This window comes from Siphateles boraxobius, unplaced genomic scaffold (genome assembly GCF_051911475.1).
Source record: "Siphateles boraxobius isolate OS27281-9 unplaced genomic scaffold, OSU_SipBor_1 77, whole genome shotgun sequence".
Lineage (NCBI taxonomy): Eukaryota > Metazoa > Chordata > Actinopteri > Cypriniformes > Leuciscidae > Siphateles > Siphateles boraxobius.
In genome coordinates this window covers 19,635,166-19,655,177 of record NW_027509205.1, presented here as the reverse complement: position 1 = coordinate 19,655,177, position 20,012 = coordinate 19,635,166, and the positions used below count along the sequence as shown (strand labels likewise).

General features: G+C 36.2%; 2 protein-coding genes across 3 annotated transcripts in view; one reads left to right on the top strand and one right to left on the bottom strand.

Annotated features, from left to right (window-relative positions):
- Positions 1-1,801: 1,801 nt before the first annotated feature.
- gpx7 (glutathione peroxidase 7) lies at positions 1,802-14,469 on the bottom strand. The gene is made up of 3 exons (XM_077218619.1): positions 14,268-14,469; positions 4,453-4,714; positions 1,802-3,990 (listed from the first exon to the last, which is right to left on the bottom strand). The coding sequence occupies exons 1-3, from the start codon at positions 14,430-14,432 to the stop codon at positions 3,827-3,829; spliced, it is 591 nt and encodes a 196-aa protein (XP_077074734.1). The 5' UTR covers positions 14,433-14,469; the 3' UTR covers positions 1,802-3,826.
- A 1,120-nt stretch (positions 14,470-15,589) lies between these two features.
- Positions 15,590-20,012, top strand: part of tut4 (terminal uridylyl transferase 4) — a 36,958-nt gene continuing 32,535 nt past the window's right edge. Inside the window, exons 1-2 of one of the 2 annotated variants that reach the window (XM_077218586.1) lie at positions 15,590-15,785; positions 19,543-20,002. In XM_077218586.1, the coding sequence (XP_077074701.1) occupies positions 19,606-20,002 (397 nt within the window). In that variant the 5' untranslated portion in view covers positions 15,590-15,785; positions 19,543-19,605. The remainder of the gene's footprint in view (positions 15,786-19,542; positions 20,003-20,012) is intronic. The other variant, XR_013198338.1, reaches the window with a different exon arrangement.

Here is a 20,012-nt window from a genome sequence, read left to right as displayed (position 1 = left end):
AATATAATGGTTCCACACCTTTTTTTGTTCTTCACAAGTGACGCATAACTTCCAAACACTGGCGCACAGCAGCAGCATTTGGCTCATATGCCTGGGGATGGGGGTCAGGGTCGGGGCCAAAACAGCCATCAGCGTCAGGGGGTGGCATGTTATGAAGCTGTGCCACGTTGTGTAGCACAGCACATGCCAGCACGATTTTGCACACCTTTTCAGGAATGTACAATAACCTCCCTCCAGTGCAGTCGAGGCAGCGCCAGCTGCCCCCTAAACAGGCCGATGGTGCGCTCCACTATAGCGCGAGCTCGGCTGTGGCACATGATGTAGTGCATTTCCTCTGCACTATGTGGGTTGAGGAAAAGCGTAAGCAGCCACTGCTTGAGGGGATATCCACTGTCCCCTGCAAGGATAGTGAAAGGGTTAAGACATTGAAGTACAGTAAAATGTGAAATGTCTATTAATCAAACGTACCTAGAAGCCAGCCATCACGCACAGCACCAGCCTCGAGTCTGCGCCCAACACTGCTGTGTCTTAAAATGAATGAGTCATGGGTTGACCCAGGCCACCGAGCTACTACATTAGTGAGCAACATGTCTGCATCACTAATAATTTGGACATTGATCGAATGGAAATGCTTTCGATTAATGGAAGCATTTTCATTAACATTCGGTGCCCTTATGGCAACATGAGTGCAGTCAATAGCACCGATTACATTTGGGAAACCGTACATAGCTACAAATTGAGCTTTCTTGTTTGCCAGTTCACCCTCCGTGTATGAAAACTATATGCAATCATTGGACAAAGCTATTATGCCTTTTAACACGTCTGGCATTACCCAGCAAAGGGTCGGCTGAGATATACCTGACCTGTCAGCCAATTCCTACTGAAAAGAGCCAGTCGCCAGGAATCCTAGTGTTATCAGGACTTGAAGTGGGACTGGCACGGCGTATTTCCTCCGAGTGCTCCTCTGTAACGCTGGGCTCAAAAGACCGCAGAGGTCCAGCCGGACGGCTCGAGGAAGTCGGAACCGGTTCATAAGCCACTCGTCCTCGTTTGCCAGCAAGTCTTCTTGCTGTCTGAAGATGCGTTCACTCCGAATCCTTCCATTTGCCACATCTACTAAGAGCGCAAGATCAGCCATTGTGCGTCATTACGCATTGTGATGGCATCATTGCATTTTATTACCATCCAATGGATTGCATCGACAAGCTACAGATGGGTTATGAGGATGAATTGCATAACATGCCAATATTATTGCACAACATATTTCACTTTTAGTTTTGCAAATATGTGTTCATTTGCATTTCTGTTGTAATCTTTGTTTGATTTTGTTTGTTTTACACTGCAGAACGATCAAACGGGTGTTTGTGTAGGCTGTTAATTGTAAGACTTACTTCATGTTATTTATGAGAGGTAGTATTGCCATTTCTTTTACACAACGGTCTACAGTTTCACACACTTTCACACACTTTCACGTGTTTCTTCCATCTGCCGACGTTGTCGCCATTTCTCATTTCACCCGTTTTTGTGCGTACGCCTGGATCAGAGTTTGTGTGAAGGACTGCACATTTTCCCGTCAAGTTTGCTTTTTATAAATACCAAATATTGTGTAGAGCGGCGTACGCCTTCTTTTGTGCGTACCCAACGTATATAAATGAGGCCCCTGATGATTTAGATTTGACCTTGAGAGCTTGTTTTAGGTCATAAGCCTACATTTTCAAATTAATTTCATTCAGGCGGTCACATAATACTGAAAAGGTCATGTACATCTTTTTTGAAGTTTGGAAGGAAGAAAATCATTCAGTTTAAGTAGATTAAAGTCTTATGGTGCAGATTTATTTATCACGGCCTGAAGAAATTTATAAAATCATTAGAGATGAACTTTGGTGTAGGCGGCAAGAAGAAGTTAAAATGACTCAGTCCAAATGTCACTTACATTAATTCCAACATACACCAATTTTGAAGTTACGTCATCTCAGGAGAAACTGTTTGACAAAATAGTTTACAGGCATCACATTATGAGAAATTGTTTTTCCTTGAGGTTTTGAAAGGACAAAATCTGAAGAAAACATGGACTCTGACTCATATGAAACCTGTATGTTTTCTTCTGGTGGAACACAAAAGATGTTGAGCAGAATTAGAATCTAGCAGGTTAGAAAAAGGACAAGCATTATTTAAATAAACCTTGACGAATGTTGTCAATGGGACCCAGAAAAAAATAAAATGGTAAAACACTGTCAGCATATCATTTCCCATATCAAACTCCACTCTAAAGATGCAAAAAATAAACCTTGATTTCTCCAAAGGTTTCATCTTGCTTTCAGCGGAAAAAAAAGCATCAATATTACCATTCCTTTTTGTTATCCATGAATAATACCTCAAATAATGCAGCTTGTTTAGGAGATCTATGGTATTACTTTTCTAAATGGTCAGACATTGAAGAAATTGGACATATTTAGAAATTGAAGGATTATTAGAGACAAAACAATTGCTCCAAAGAGCAGTGAAATAAAAGCTAGTAGTAGCTGGCGACTTATTGTGGTTAACATACATTTTTAAAACGTGATTTACTGTGTTAACTTACTGTGATTGAATTTGAATGGCTTCATAGCCGTTCAACTTCAAGTCTAAAGAGGGCACATTGGGGACCTTGAGTGTCTCTCTTGTAGATTGCATAAAACCTTTAATATTAATTTGTCTTTTTTATATTTTTTATGTGAAATACAAATCGCAAGTCTGATGGTAATTGTCATGATGGTGGTTCATTTTACATGTTCAAGCACCCCCACACACATTTTCTTTAGAAAATATAATATTTATTATAATTCATTTTGAATTTTTAAAGTGTTTAGCAGGGTGGATATGGATATGAAAATGTTGATATGTTTAGAATAGTTAGCTGTTGCTGCAGAGCAAGTACGGGACTTGCTACTGCTGTACAATACAGAACACGTAAATTACCCGTAGCAGATCTATACAGGTGGAGCTGGGGATGGTGGAGGGTTTCTGAAAGTGGACTGTAACTGCTACAGCAAATGCTCATTGGCTACTGATACAGCAGGAACCAATCAGCTGTGCCCAATAGTGCCTAATAGAATGATGTGATTGCAAGCAGATTGAGTTAAAGACTTATCAGCCTGCGAGTTTCATGACAGAACTTTGTATACATTTTTTATAATTTATTTTTATTTTGCACAGGCAAGCACCTCCACTCCCATTTTCTTCAGAAAAATATTTAAAGAATGATAATTATTTTTAATATTTAAACATGAATTGTTAGTAACTAGTTTTAATTTTAGAAGGGCAACCACCACCACACATTTTCTTCCAAAAAAAAAAAAACACTTTTCAAATAAACAAAATGTTTTAAAAAACTTTTAATGGAGCCACCAAACTAAAATATAACTGGGTCAAAGGGTGTTTTTTTAATCTTTCAGGAAGATCACAGAACAAAAAGATAGCGGGAGTATAAAAAAATTATATTTCTACTCCAGAATCAGTTCATCATATTGCTCTATTTTTTGGTGTTGTTCTAACATAACGTGTAGGATATCATTTAGTGTAAGCATGAAGTGGTTTATTAATAAAAGTGGTCTTTTATCACTTTAATTCTCAGTGCTTCTATTTCCAAACAGATGCAACAAAGCTTTCACAACTGAAAGATTCACAACTAGATGAGAGGATATATGTTCGTTTAAAGTGGGTTGCGCTGGTGTAATCTCACACTTGGTACTTTAAATAGGCCTGAATTAGCATTTGTTTCTTCAAAGAATCTGTTTCTGAGGTCTGAGTGTTGACAGTTTTCAGAGCTGAAGAAGATTCAAAGGACTTAAAGCTCTTCTTTCCTCTTGATGATCAGCTTCCGAACCATATCCGCTATCCGTGGGCGGATTTCTTTGACGGAGACATCAGGACCCCACGCATCAACAACCTTGCCATCAGTATCGATGAGGTACTTCCAGAAATTCCAGGTCGGCTCTTTCCTAGACGCCTCTGAAATTAGAGGAGAGAGTGACGGTTGATTAAATGAGAGCACGACATGTCAAATTAATAAGCCGTTACATTGCATGAAAATGAACTTTGTTTGTATTATGCAACAAAGGGATTAGGCATTGCACAACAAACACTTGATTTTATATTTTGTATCTAATGCAATGACTGATTTTTTAAAGTGTGATTTTTAAGTGTCTGGCAAATACACATTTATTTATTTATTTTCAAAAACAGTAGTAGGGGTAGTCATAGTGGTCGTTGTAGGATGAGGAGGAGTGGTAGGCTAGTAGTAGTAGTAAAGTGATATTAGTAAGGGTAGCAATAAGTAAACTGTAAAAAAATATATAGGTTTAACTTAAAAAAGTTACCTGGCTGCCTTAAAATAAAACAAATGTGAGTATATACAAGGAGGTTGCTTTACAGTAAATACTTTCTGATCTCTCTGTAACCTGTTCCACTCACCCACAAGGTATTTGTAAGCGTTATTTGCCCCTATTCCAACCACAGCGATCTTGCTGAAGATGGGAAAAGAAACCCCGTAGACTCGCCGCACGAAGCTGTCGATCTCTTTATCGCTGCCTGGCTCCTGCTGGCCAAATTGGTTACAGGGAAATGCCAGCACATTGAAATGAAACGGCCCAAAGTCTTTTTGCAGCTGCTGGAGGTCTTTGTAGTGCTCGTCGGTGTAACCACACTCACTGGCCACATTCACTACCAGTGAAACCTACAAACATGGGACAGGGAAATCAAGAACATCATACATTATATAGGCTATGTCTACTGCATTCAGGGTTATAGATAGATAGATAGATAGATAGATAGATAGATAGATAGATAGATAGATAGATAGATAGATAGATAGATAGATAGATAGATAGATAGATAGATAGATAGATAGATAGATAGATAGATAGATAGATAGATAGATAGATAGATAGATAGATGGATATAAAGACAGACAGATAGATAGATAGATAGATAGATAGATAGATAGATAGATAGATAGATAGATAGATAGATAGATAGATAGATAGATAGATAGATAGATAGAAGGATATAAAGACAGACAGATAGATAGATAGATAGATAGATAGATAGATAGATAGATAGATAGATAGATATAAAGACAGACAGACAGATAGATAGATAGATAGATAGATAGATAGATAGATAGATAGATAGATAGATAGATAGATAGATAGATACATAGATAGATAGATAGATAGATAGAAGGATATAAAGACAGACAGATAGACAGATAGAAGGATATAAAGACAGACAGATAGATAGATAGATAGATAGATAGATAGATAGATAGATAGATAGATAGATAGATAGATAGATAGATAGATAGAAGGATATACAGACAGACAGATAGATAGATAGACAGGTTAGATAGAAGGATAGACAGACAGATAGATAAATAAATAGGATAGATAGAGACAAACAGACAGATAGATAAATAAATAGGATAGATAGAGACAAACAGACAGATAGATAGATAGATAGGATATACAGACAGACAGATAGATAAATAGATAGGATAGATAGAGAAAGACAAAGATAGATAGATAGATATATAGATAGATAAATAGATAGATATGATAGATAGAAGGACAGACAGACAGACAGACAGACAGACAGATAGATAGATAGAAGGATCGATAGAGACAATTAGATAGATAGATAGATAGATAGATAGAAGGATAGACAGACAGATAGATAGATAGATAGATAGAGAGACAGACAGACAGACATATAGATAGATAGATAGATAGATAGATAGATAGATAGATAGATAGATAGATTGATAGATAGATAGATAGATAGATAGATAGAAGGATAGACAGACAGATAGATAAATAGATAGATAGGATAGATAGAGACAATTAGATAGATAGATAGATAGATAGATAGAAGGATAGACAGACAGACAGATAAATAGATAGGATAGATTGATAGATAGATAGATAGATAGATAGAAGGATAGACAGACAGACAGATAGATAGATAGAAGGATAGACAGACAGACAGACAGACAGATAGATAGATAAATAGATAGATAGATCGACAGACAGATAGATAAATAGATAGATAGGATAGATAGAGACAGATAGATAGATAGATAGATAGATAGATAGATAGATAGATAGATAGATAGATAGATAGATAGATAAATAGATAGATAGATAGATAAATAGATAGGATAGATAGATAGATAGATAGATAGATAGAGACAGACAGATACATAGATAGATAGATAGATAGATAGATAGAAGGATAGACAGACAGATAGATAGATAGATAGATAGATCGACAGACAGATAGATAAATAGATAGATAGGATAGATAGAGACAGATAGATATATAGATAGATAGGATAGATAGAGACAGATAGATAGATAGATAGATAGATAGATAGAAGGATATAAAGACAGACAGATAGATAGATAGATAGATAGATAGAAGGATATAAAGACAGACAGATAGAAGGATATAAAGACAGACAGATAGATAGATAGATAGATAGATAGATAGATAGATAGATAGATAGATAGATAGATAGATAGATAGATAGATAGATAGATAGATAGATAGAAGGATATACAGACAGACAGATAGATAGACAGGTTAGATAGAAGGATAGACAGACAGATAAATAAATAGGATAGATAGAGACAAACAGACAGATAGATAAATAAATAGGATAGATAGAGACAAACAGACAGATAGATAGATAGATAGATAGAAGGATATACAGACAGATAGATAGATAGATAGATAGACAGACAGACAGACAGACAGACATATAGATAGATAGATAGAAAGATAGATAGAGACAATTAGATAGATAGATAGATAGATAGATAGATAGATAGATAGATAGATAGATAGATAGATAGATAGACAGATAGACAGACAGACAGACATATAGATAGATAGATAGATAGATAGAAGGATAGACAGACAGATAGATAAATAGATAGACAGAGACAATTAGATAGATAGATAGATAGATAGATAGATAGATAGATAGATAGATAGAAAGATAGATAGATAGATAGAAGGATAGACAGACAGATAGATAGATAGATAGAAGGATAGACAGAAAGACAGACAGACAGACAGATAGATAGATAGATAGATAGATAGATAGATAGATAGATAGATAGATAGATAGATAGATAGATAGATAGATAGATAGATAGATAGAAGGATAGACAGACAGATAGATAGATAGATAGAAGGATAGACAGAAAGACAGACAGACAGATAGATAGATAGATAAATAGATAGATAGATAGATAGATAGATAGATAGATAGAAGGATAGACAGACAGACAGATAGATAGATAGAAGGATAGACAGACAGACAGACAGACAGATAGATAGATAGATAGATAGATAGATAGATAGATAGATAGATAGATAGATAGATAGATAGATAGATAGATAGATAGATAGATAGAAGGATAGACCGACAGACAGATAGATAAATAGATAGGATAGATTGATAGATAGATAGATAGATAGATAGATAGATAGATAGATAGATAGATAGATAGATAGATAGATAGATAGACAGATAGACAGATAGATAGATAGAAGGATAGACAGACAGACAGACAGACAGACAGACAGACAGATAGATAGATAGATAGATAGATAGATAGATAGATAGAAGGATAGACCGACAGACAGATAGATAAATAGATAGATAGGATAGATAGATAGATAGATAGATAGATAGATAGATAGATAGATAGAAGGATAGACAGACCGACAGATAGCTAGATAGATAGATAGAAGGACAGACAGACAGATAGATAAATAGATAGATAGGATAGATAGAGACAGATAGATAAATAGATAGATAGGATAGATAGAGACAGATAGATAGATAGATAGATAGATAGATAGAAGGATATAAAGACAGACAGATAGATAGATAGATAGATAGATAGATAGATAGATAGATAGATAGATAGATAGAAGGATATAAAGACAGACAGATAGACAGATAGAAGGATATAAAGACAGACAGACAGATAGATAGATAGATAGATAGATAGATAGATAGATAGATAGATAGATAGATAGATAGATAGATAGATAGATAGATAGATAGAAGGATATACAGACAGACAGATAGATAGACAGGTTAGATAGAAGGATAGACAGACAGATAGATAAATAAATAGGATAGATAGAGACAAACAGACAGATTGTTAAATAAATAGGATAGATAGAGACAAACAGACAGATAGATAGATAGATAGATAGATAGATAGATAGATAGATAGATAGATAGATAGAAGGATATACAGACAGACAGATAGATAAATAGATAGGATAGATAAAGAAAGACAAAGATAGATAGATAGACAGATATATAGATAGATAAATAGATAGATATGATAGATAGAAGGATATACAGACAGACAGACCGACAGACAGACAGACAGACAGACAGATAGATAGATAGAAGGATAGACAGACAGACAGATAGATAAATAGATAGATAGATAGGATAGATAGAGACAATTAGATAGATAGATAGATAGATAGATAGATAGATAGATAGATAGATAGATAGATAGATAGATAGAAGGATAGACAGACAGATAGATAGGATAGATTGATAGATAGATAGATAGATAGATAGATAGAAGGATAGACAGACAGACAGATAGATAGATAGAAGGATAGATAGATAGATAGATAGATAGATAGATAGATAGATAGATAGATAGAAGGATAGACAGACAGACAGATAGATAAATAGATAGGATAGATAGAGACAGATAGATAGATAGATAGATAGATAGATAGACAGATAGATAAATAGATAGGATAGATAGATAGATAGATAGATAGATAGATAGATAGAGACAGACAGATACATAGATAGCTAGATAGATAGATAGAAGGATAGACAGACAGATAGATAAAAAGATAGGATAGATAGATAGATAGATAGATAGGATAGATAGAAGGATAGACAGACAGATAGATAAATAGATAGAGACAGACAGACAGACAGACAGATAGATAGATAGATAGACAGACAGATAGACATATATATATATATATATATATATATATAGATAGATAGATAGATAGATAGATAGATAGATAGATAGAAAAGTAGACAGTAGAAAGACTGAAATAGAATTTTCACTTAAAACATATAGCTACTCCAGTAATGTGTTTTATTTTCTTAGAAAAAACAATGTTAAAGAGTACTTGTGTTGTCCATGAAACAGATTAATTTGTGATCATCACAATTGTCTCTGTTTTCAAACTGTAGGAAGGTTTTTGAAGCATGTGACCATGAACACCAATTATGGTCTAAAAGCCAAATGAAGCCATTAGAGCCAATCAGCAGCAGCGGAGGAGCGTGAGATGAGTTAAAAGCTGCTGTGACGTCGATCTCTGCTTTACCTCTCTCTTAAATCTCGAAGACCTCGAAGTCTTCTCATGATAATCAAATGTACATGTGTATATTGTTTTTTTCTAAAGATGCAAATTGCACACTGTTGCTGACATCGGCCCTATATCAGCTCTTGATACAGACTGAAAAACACCTCACCTCCATTAAGCCTGCTGTTATTAAAGCACTTCATGTTTTTATTCATTATTTAGTGTTAAAACTGACACATTTCACTGAGGTTACAACTACACTAAAAGGATGGCTCATTGCATGTAAAGAGCTGGTAAATACAAATTTATTTATTTATTTTCAAAAACAGTAGTAGGGGTAGTCATAGTGGTCGTTGTAGGATGAGGAGAAGTGGTAGGCTAGTAGTAGTAGTAAAGTGATAGTAGTAAGGGTAGCAATAAGTAAGTTTTAAAAAAAATATATACTGTTGGTTTACTGGTAACTTAAAAAGTAAATACAAGGAAGTTTGTTTAATAAATAGAAACTGAAAATATGTTATCTGAACCACAATTATCTGCTGATTTGACAATAGATCTAACAAACCATGAAAATATTTTTTTACAGTGTATATGTAACCCAGGTAACAGGGAACGTTCTTAGGACTTCAGCTAACGGTCTGGCAAGGTTCTCTCAAAGCGATGAACAAACGTTCTTCTTGTATAGTTCATTCAGAATTATCTGGTCTTTAATAAAGTTCTCAAACGTCAGCACAAAAACATTATTTATACTTTATTCATGAAAGTAACGTGTAACGTTTCGCATAATATTTTCAAAATGATACAATGGAATTTTCCCTCTCTTCAGTAGCAGTTTTAACATTAAGCGACATGGGCATCTGACGCACTGAAGCCAATGGCACATGTCACTATGCGTATTGGCACATCCGGGGGCACATCCGGTCTCCACCGGCATGTGCCAGTGGATATAGTGACATGTGTCACTGACAGTATTAGCATGTGCCAGTGGATATAGTGACATGTGTCACTGACATTATTAGCATGTGCCAGTGGATATAGTGACATGTTTCACTGACATTATTGGCATGTGCCAGTGGATATAGTGACATGTTTCACTGACATTATTAGCATGTGCCAGTGGATATAGTGACATGTTTCACTGACATTATTGGCATGTGCCAGTGGATAGTGACATGTGTCACTGACAGTATTAGCATGTGCCAGTGGATATAGTGACATGTGTCACTGACATTATTAGCATGTGCCAGTGGATATAGTGACATGTTTCACTGACATTATTAGCATGTGCCAGTGGATATAGTGACATGTTTCACTGACATTATTGGCATGTGCCAGTGGATAGTGACATGTGTCACTGACATTATTAGCATGTGCCAGTGGATATAGTGACATGTTTCACTGACATTATTGGCATGTGCCAGTGGATAGTGACATGTTTCAATGACATTATTAGCATGTGCCAGTGGATAGTGACATGTTTCACTGACATTATTAGCATGTGCCAGTGGATATAGTGACATGTTTCACTGACATTATTAGCATGTGCCAGTGGATATAGTGACATGTGTCAATGACATTATTGGCATGTGCCAGTGGATAGTGACATGTTTCACTGACATTATTAGCACGTGCCAGTGGATAGTGACATGTGTCACTGACATTATTAGCATGTGCCAGTGGATAGTGACATGTTTCACTGACATTATTAGCATGTGCCAGTGGATATAGTGACATGTGTCACTGACATTATTAGCATGTGCCAGTGGATAGTGACATGTGTCACTGACATTATTAGCATGTGCCAGTGGATAGTGACATGTGTCACTGACATTATTAGCATGTGCCAGTGGATAGTGACATGTGTCACTGACATTATTGGCATGTGCCAGTGGATAGTGACATGTTTCACTGACATTATTAGCACGTGCCAGTGGATAGTGACATGTGTCACTGACATTATTAGCATGTGCCAGTGGATAGTGACATGTTTCACTGACATTATTAGCATGTGCCAGTGGATATAGTGACATGTTTCACTGACATTATTAGCATGTGCCAGTGGATAGTGACATGTGTCACTGACATTATTAGCATGTGCCAGTGGATAGTGACATGTTTCACTGACATTATTAGCATGTGCCAGTGGATATAGTGACATGTGTCACTGACATCATTAGCATGTGCCAGTGGATAGTGACATGTGTCACTGACATTATTGGCATCTGCCAGTGGATAGTGACATGTGTCACTGACATTATTAGCATGTGCCAGTGGATAGTGACATGTGTCACTGACATTATTGGCATGTGCCAGTGGATAGTGACATGTGTCACTGGCATTATTGGCATGTGCCAGTGGATAGTGACATGTGTCACTGACATTATTGGCATGTGCCAGTGGATAGTGACATGTTTCACTGACATTATTAGCATGTGCCAGTGGATATAGTGACATGTGTCACTGACATTATTGGCATGTGCCAGTGGATAGTGACATGTGTCACTGACATTATTGGCATGTGCCAGTGGATAGTGACATGTGTCACTGACATTATTAGCATGTGCCAGTGGATAGTGACATGTGTCACTGACATTATTGGCATGTGCCAGTGGATAGTGACATGTGTCACTGGCATTATTGGCATGTGCCAGTGGATAGTGACATGTGTCACTGACATTATTGGCATGTGCCAGTGGATAGTGACATGTTTCACTGACATTATTAGCATGTACCAGTGGATATAGTGACATGTGTCACTGACATTATTGGCATGTGCCAGTGGATAGTGACATGTGTCACTGACATTATTGGCATGTGCCAGTGGATAGTGACATGTTTCACTGACATTATTAGCATGTGCCAGTGGATATAGTGACATGTGTCACTGACATTATTGGCATGTGCCAGTGGATAGTGACATGTGTCACTGACATTATTGGCATGTGCCAGTGGATATAGTGACATGTGTCACTGACATTATTGGCATGTGCCAGTGGATAGTGACATGTGTCACTGACATTATTGGCATGTGCCAGTGGATAGTGACATGTTTCACTGACATTATTAGCATGTGCCAGTGGATATAGTGACATGTGTCACTGACATTATTGGCATGCGCCAGTGGATAGTGACATGTGTCACTGGCATTATTGGCATGTGCCAGTGGATAGTGACATGTGTCACTGACATTATTAGCATGTGCCAGTGGATAGTGACATGTGTCACTGACATTATTTGCATGTGCCAGTGGATATAGTGACATGTGTCACTGACATTATTGGCATGTGCCAGTGGATAGTGACATGTTTCACTGACATCATTAGCATGTGCCAGTGGATAGTGACATGTGTCACTGACATTATTGGCATGTGCCAGTGGATAGTGACATGTGTCACTGGCATTATTGGCATGTGCCAGTGGATATAGTGACATGTGTCACTGACATCATTAGCATGTGCCAGTGGATAGTGACATGTGTCACTGACATTATTGGCATGTGCCAGTGGATAGTGACATGTGTCACTGACATCATTAGCATGTGCCAGTGGATATAGAGACATGTGTCACTGGCATTATTGGCATGTGCCAGTGGATAGTGACATGTGTCACTGGCATTATTAGCATGTGCCAGTGGATATAGTGACATGTGTCACTGACATTATTGGCATGTGCCAGTGGATAGTGACATGTTTCACTGACATTATTAGCATGTGCCAGTGGATAGTGACATGTGTCACTGACATTATTAGCATGTGCCAGTGGATAGTGACATGTGTCACTGACATTATTGGCATGTGCCAGTGGATAGTGACATGTGTCACTGAGATTATTGGCATGTGCCAGTGGATAGTGACATGTGTCACTGATATTATTGGCATGTGCCAGTGGATAGTGACATGTGTCACTGACATTATTGGCATGTGCCAGTGGATATAGTGACATGTTTAATATAATTAGAATATATATTTGTTAGCTGGGAGTGCACTGTAAAAAAAAAAAAAGTCAGCTAAACTAAAAATGTGGAGCACAAATATATTGCCTAAATTAACTGGTTTTGCTCAAGTCAAAATATTATTTAAAACGATTTGTTTACACCAAGAATTAAACTTTAGCCCAGATTCACTATAATTTTCAATAATAATTTTATAATACAATACAATTAATATAATATTATTTAGTTGCTGATTGGTATCAGGAGATTTCAAAGATTTACGAATAGCTTTTCAAAGTTATTCAACATCGACACCTAGTGACTCAAAATGAGTTGTGCAAACTCAGTTCTGTTTAAAACCACACAATCTATTATTTTATGCATAATAAATCACGTGTAAAAAAGAAGTGAAGCACAACATGTGTCTTTTCTAATGCTTTAAATTTTAGCATGTAAATTGTTACTCTTAAAATACTTAATAATAAAGTTAAACTTTACAGGCCAACTGTTTAATTCTGGACTAGTTATTACATTCAAAACCAATCAATTGGATTTCGTTCTGTTTTATTCTATTTAGAGCATTATTTTATGCAATAATGTCTGTTCATATAATTACTGAAAGTTATTCCGAAATGCAACCCAAAAACCATCAAGAGTGAATCACAGCGCCGAGATCAGCAGCAGGAGCTGAGATGCATGAAGATGCCACGTAGACACTGAGAATGAATGAAGAACCACTCCAGTCTGCCGGTTAGTAGTTTGTTAGAAAGAAAATACTTGAAGTGAGAAAATTCTACAACAGGCCTATTACACAATTAAACCACACAGTGATGTCACGTTAGTATAGAAGGCTTTTCTTACATGCACGTTAGTTGCATCTCATATCTGCAGCATCAGAGCTCATATCTGGAGAGTGGAGACTCACCGATCCTCTGTATTTATCCAGAGAAACTAACCTCCCTCTGCTGTTCACCACCTTAAACGTGTAAAAGTCTTTCTGTTTGGCCTCAACCAGACATGATAAAGTCAGCAAAGCAAGTGCTCTTAGAAACATCCCCATGATGCAGTGAGATGAGATTCCTCTGATCATGTAGAGAAGACAGTGAACGGGACGGTCCTATTCGAAATGAAAATCAACAGGCCCAGAGCGGAATGAGCAAAACTTTAATGACGCGCGCGCCCCCAAACAACGAATCACAAGCTTCCTCGTTCCTATGTACGCTTACAGCTTCATACATGTTTTACATCCTGCTGGATAGTTACGGTAAACGTTTATTTATTGTTTATAATTAATTAAGGTAAACGTTTATTATCAATTTTAAGATTTTACATAGCCTACCAGGCTGACTAACTAGGGGTTGTTGAATCAATGGTCTATTTTTAAAATATTGTTTTATTTTATGAAAGCGCAGGGTCTTCCGCTTATTTCTCTAGTTAGTTTTAATAGGCCACCTAAAGTCCCATGGTCTCGAGTTTCATTTTTAGACTTTGGAAACATTTTTATTCTTCCGCACTTTTAAATATTAAAAGGCTATTACTTTGTTTTGTTTTGCATGGATGTATACAATGCAATGTTTGCTGTATTATGTAGCACTAATAGCCTTGACGATATTCTAGAAATAAAAGCAGCTATATTCGTGTGGAAAATAGGCTAATTAATATTTGCTAGTTTTTTTCTTTTTTATAGTTTTTATTATCTATATAGTGCTATTTAACTATTTGCAGCTATTTATTTAGCTACAATTTCCTTCTGTATATAATAATAATAATAATATAATGAATTTTTTCATTTAAAAAATATAATCATGTTATGTTTTAGAAATATGTTTTTTTAATATGCATTTTAACACTAATACAGTGAATTCAGCCATACCTGTTGAATATGATCTTAATAAGATGTCTGTCATAATGGTCAAAACCCAAGAATGTGTATTTAACCTGGTGAATGTACCTTATTTGCAAACTTAAAAGCATTATTTTATACTACGAAAATACAGTAAATTTAAATAATATAATGTTAAATAACGGTAAATGGCATAATCTAAATAAATCCCCACGCTCCAGTTTCATACGGCTCTAACCGTATTTTCTTTTCTAACATACTACAATGATACACATGTTTTCAGAATCAACAATAAACGTTGTTTGGGCCTCAGAGCGCCGCCTGTAGGCGCCACCTCGACGAAATGGCGCGTCGAAGCGTCGCGTCGGTCTCCAGTGTAGTTTTGTTTCTCCGCCTGCCGCACCGACTCGACCCACAATGCTGCGCGCGAGCAGAGTTAACATGGCGCGTGCGCTCACCGTCTCGAGCAGGGCCGAAAACAACAACAACACCATCATCAGCGCCGGGATACATGGCGTTTAACGCGACGCCAAACCGTCCCCTCTCCTTATGATCGTTCTCAGCATGTACTGCTGATCTACCGCACATTTGTGAATCTAGGTAAGGCAGAAAGTAAATACACAAGTGAGGAAGAGGTGCGCGAGGCGTTTGTAGCGCAGCGCGCGAGCTAAGTCTAAATACAATGACAAAAAAGTTTAGGGAATCACTATACAATTTGACTTTTTGTGAGTGATACACAGTTCTTAGTGTGTATTACGTGCATGTAAATGTGTCCTACATGTAAGTATGCAGGTAATGGGGCAGTGCTAGTGTTTGATCATTACGTTACATACAGTGTTGGTACAGTGGGAATAGGAAATCAGAACCGAGAATTAATATTTAGGATACAATATCAGGGCAGGTACATGTATATGGTCTCATAATTAATGTTAGGACTCTAATGTATGATTGTAGTTTCTGTTCGACTGTAGTTTGTGCTTGTCCAGGCCTACATGTCGTTAAACTTGTGAAAGATTGAATATTTGTGCACATGATGCAAACAATTTTTTTTAAATGCAACGTCTAATGCTTTAAATAAATTGATAGCTATTATGTATTATATATTTAGCTTCAGACATTATAATAATATATAGTTATTTTAGATATATTTATGTATGTTTCAAACCTTAAGACATAAAAAAGAAAATTGTTTGGTAATGATGATGTAATTTCTTCCTGGCAATGGTGTAATGCTGGCTTAAAGCATACTGACATATTACTCTTATTATTTCTACAGTGTATAGTATATGTACTGTATGCATTTGACCCACTAAAATATACAGTATATAACCAAGCACAATGCACTGCTCTTTACCTTACATCTCCAGTATGATGAACTGAAAATAGCCTAATATTAGCTGTGAATATTGTCTTTCTTGGTTGATTATTTAACGGCAAGAGCTTGGGTTTCGATTCCCAGGAAAAGCATGAACTGATAAGAAGCTTGAATGCGTTGTATGTCACTTTGGATTATAGCATGACTAAATGTGTACTACTGTGCTGTACTAAGTAATTAGTAGATAAGTGTTCTGTTGTGACATGTTCTAACTAATAGCATACTAACTTAACACACTGCTCTTTCTGAAATATGTAGTATGTTGTGCTCAGTGTAAGGGAAATGTTGAATATGAAGCATGCATATGATTGCATTTCATGTCTGTATTCTTATAATTAAATCATATCTGTAATGCATACATTCATGTTGTATTAAATGTGTTGAGCGGAACAGGAGATTTGAAGCTGGGTCAATGACAAATAAAGGAGATTTGAAGCTGGGTCAATGACAAATAAAGCTTCAAAAAATATATATTTAAAAAAATATATCTTTTCAAAATTGATGTAATGCATATTTTTGAGTCATGATGAACAGTGTTTAAACAAGTTTCAATTGGGCCTAGTAATCTCTCTCTCTCTCTCTCTCTCTCTCTCTCTCTCTCTCTCTCTCTCTCTCTATATATATATATATATATATATATATATATACACATATACACATATATATTCACTTTGACCTATCATGTGTTGGTTTAAATCAAGAATTTACATGGTTGCACCACCTAATGTAGCCTATATCTGTTGTGCCACCTGACAACATTAATAAAGACAGGGAATATGCTGAATACTGGACCAATTACATATAAAAACTAAAATGCAAATACACGTGTTTTTAATTCACAGCCGATAAGTAATGGATTATTTCCTTCAGCTGAGACACTTCAGATGCGCACTGTTCGCCATGATGGTTTTAAATTGCTTAAAATATATTTTGAATCACTTCAAAAAAGGAAAATACTGTAAAGTGCAATGTGTGTCTTATAGGCTACATAAAATTATAATGAGAATATAATTGTGTGCTTGGGACATGGCTTTTAATGGTGAGATTTTTGTTTTTGTAATCAGGCTCTCAAAATGTATTAAAAAAATAGGATTTAGATTTATCGGCCAATATATTGGTTATTGGCTTTCAAATATAAAAATCTTCATATCGGCGCATCTCTAGTACAATGCATTTTTTTTGTGTACGTAAACATATTTTACATTGGACTTATATTTTGAATAAAATGGCTACATATTACATCTGTACTGACATCTGTAATTACACTGTTGACCTTAACCCAACCTTAACCATACCACCAAACGTGTCTTAACCCACCCGTATCCCACCTCAATAGTAGCACAAGTGCTTTGCAAAACAACACGAACAAGTTCATCGTACCTAACCATTTATTTTATGTGAGTACATTATAGTTAAAGACACCTAATATAAAGTGTGAACGATTTTCCTTTTAATTGATACAATAGTGCCATCTAAAATTATTTAAAACATTATCATGAAAATAATTGAAAGTGTAAAACATCTTCAACTTAAAACTAAAATTTTAGAACAATAATTTAAAAATGTAATAAGCTAAAAAAATTTTTTATTTATTTAGGTTAAATAATGTTTTTTTATTTCATATAGGGGCATTCATTGCATTTGCGCCACCTGACGTTAGCAACAAATTTTACAATAAACAGCTTCTACTTGGAGGCCTGTATTAGCTTCCGCCTTTGCTATCAAGTTCATACATTGATTTTTAAATGCAACAAATAAGTTTGATTAAATAGCATTTTCCTAGTTTTACATTGGTTGTACCACCTGACATGGAAAGTGTACCAACCTACCCATACTTGATAGTAGTTATCTTGAAAGTAGTAATTTACCAATATTTGAGAGAGATCTACAAACCTTTTTTCCACAAGGATCAGTTGGGCTCCTCTGGGTGATGCATTATCATATTTATTGTTATTACCATGTTAATTCATAATAAAAGAGCCATGCTTGCTATTGTGCCACCCTGACATCTGAGAATAAACTATTTGCCGGACAAGTTTTTCAATGATCTCAACAGCTTTAAAACTACTGATATTTTTTTATTTGTTTATTTGAAAGGTTTCAAACATAAAATTACCATAGTATTTTATTTCGAATGTCTTATTATAAAAAACACCATTTTAAATAGTTTTCTTTGTGTGGATGTTGCGCCACCTGACATTTTGGGGGTTTAAGATACCAAAACACAAAATAATATTTATTATTTGAATCTACTGAAAATAAGAAACTAAATAGATTTTATAGAATAAATTGATGCATGTCATGAATTTTGCACATTTAAAAAAAAAGAAATAATGCACGTCATGTCATTGACACTGCTGGAGATTTATTCTTTGCATTTGAAGGTCTTGAATTGACGACAGGATGTTTTGAGAAATGATGGTGAGGACTAGTTTTCTAGCCTCAATGCGTTTTAAATCTGATTGATGAGAAATATTTATTTTAATGGTTGAATTTTTAGTGTGCATGGAATACATGTCCTTCTATAAACATAATGTGTGTGGAATAATGTGTTCGACAATGCAATGTGCTCGACTTGACTTGCATTTCTAGTGTGATGAGTTAACCTGAAATAATATCAGCTGCAATGATTTATACTTTTTTTCCTCTTTCCTTTTGACAGTCATATCAAATAATTAAACATGTTTGTGAATTAAAGATGCAAAATAGTTTTATATTTCCTAGATCCAAGATCATGGCTTAATCATGACTCGTTGAGTTGAACCTGCAAAGTATAGCAATATACTAATTGAAACAATTTAATTGATCATGGAAAAATGTCTATTGGTTCACTTACTAATTAAAAAAAATAGTGGGTTTTCATTAAGTGCTAAGCTAGCATTCCCTGCCCAATGTTGTCAAAGTCTCCCTGATTTCTCAAACTTTCCATGCACCAACATTTCTGGATACTCACAATCTGATTATATCATGATTTCATTCCAGAAACCTTCAACCCAGAGCCCTTTGGGCTATCCTTCAGTCTCGTCCGGAGAGAAGTGTAGTGCCATGGAGGACCCCAAAATCCCCGTGAAGGTGGTCAAACCTTCCCGTTCGACCGGGGGTAAGGCGTCGTCCTCCAAACCCCAGAGGGAGAGCGTGAGAGTCCCCAGCCGATGCAAGGACGGCGTCCCCAGGCCGAAAGAGGAGATCCAGGGTGGCCACACCGGCAGCCCTCAGGAGCAGGGCAAGGGCAAAGCCCGCAGGCTGACGGGCAGAACTAATTCTGGCGAGAGGGGGAGAGGGAAGCCCTTGCCCGGTGAAGCCCGTCAGCAGACACAGGAGCAGAAAACGCCCGTCCGAAACAGTGGCCAGGGCAAGGATGGCGGCGCAACACTGCTGACCAGCACAGCAGAGGACAGCTCAACACACAACAACACCATCACAGCTAAAGAGAAGATACCTGGTGAGAAAAT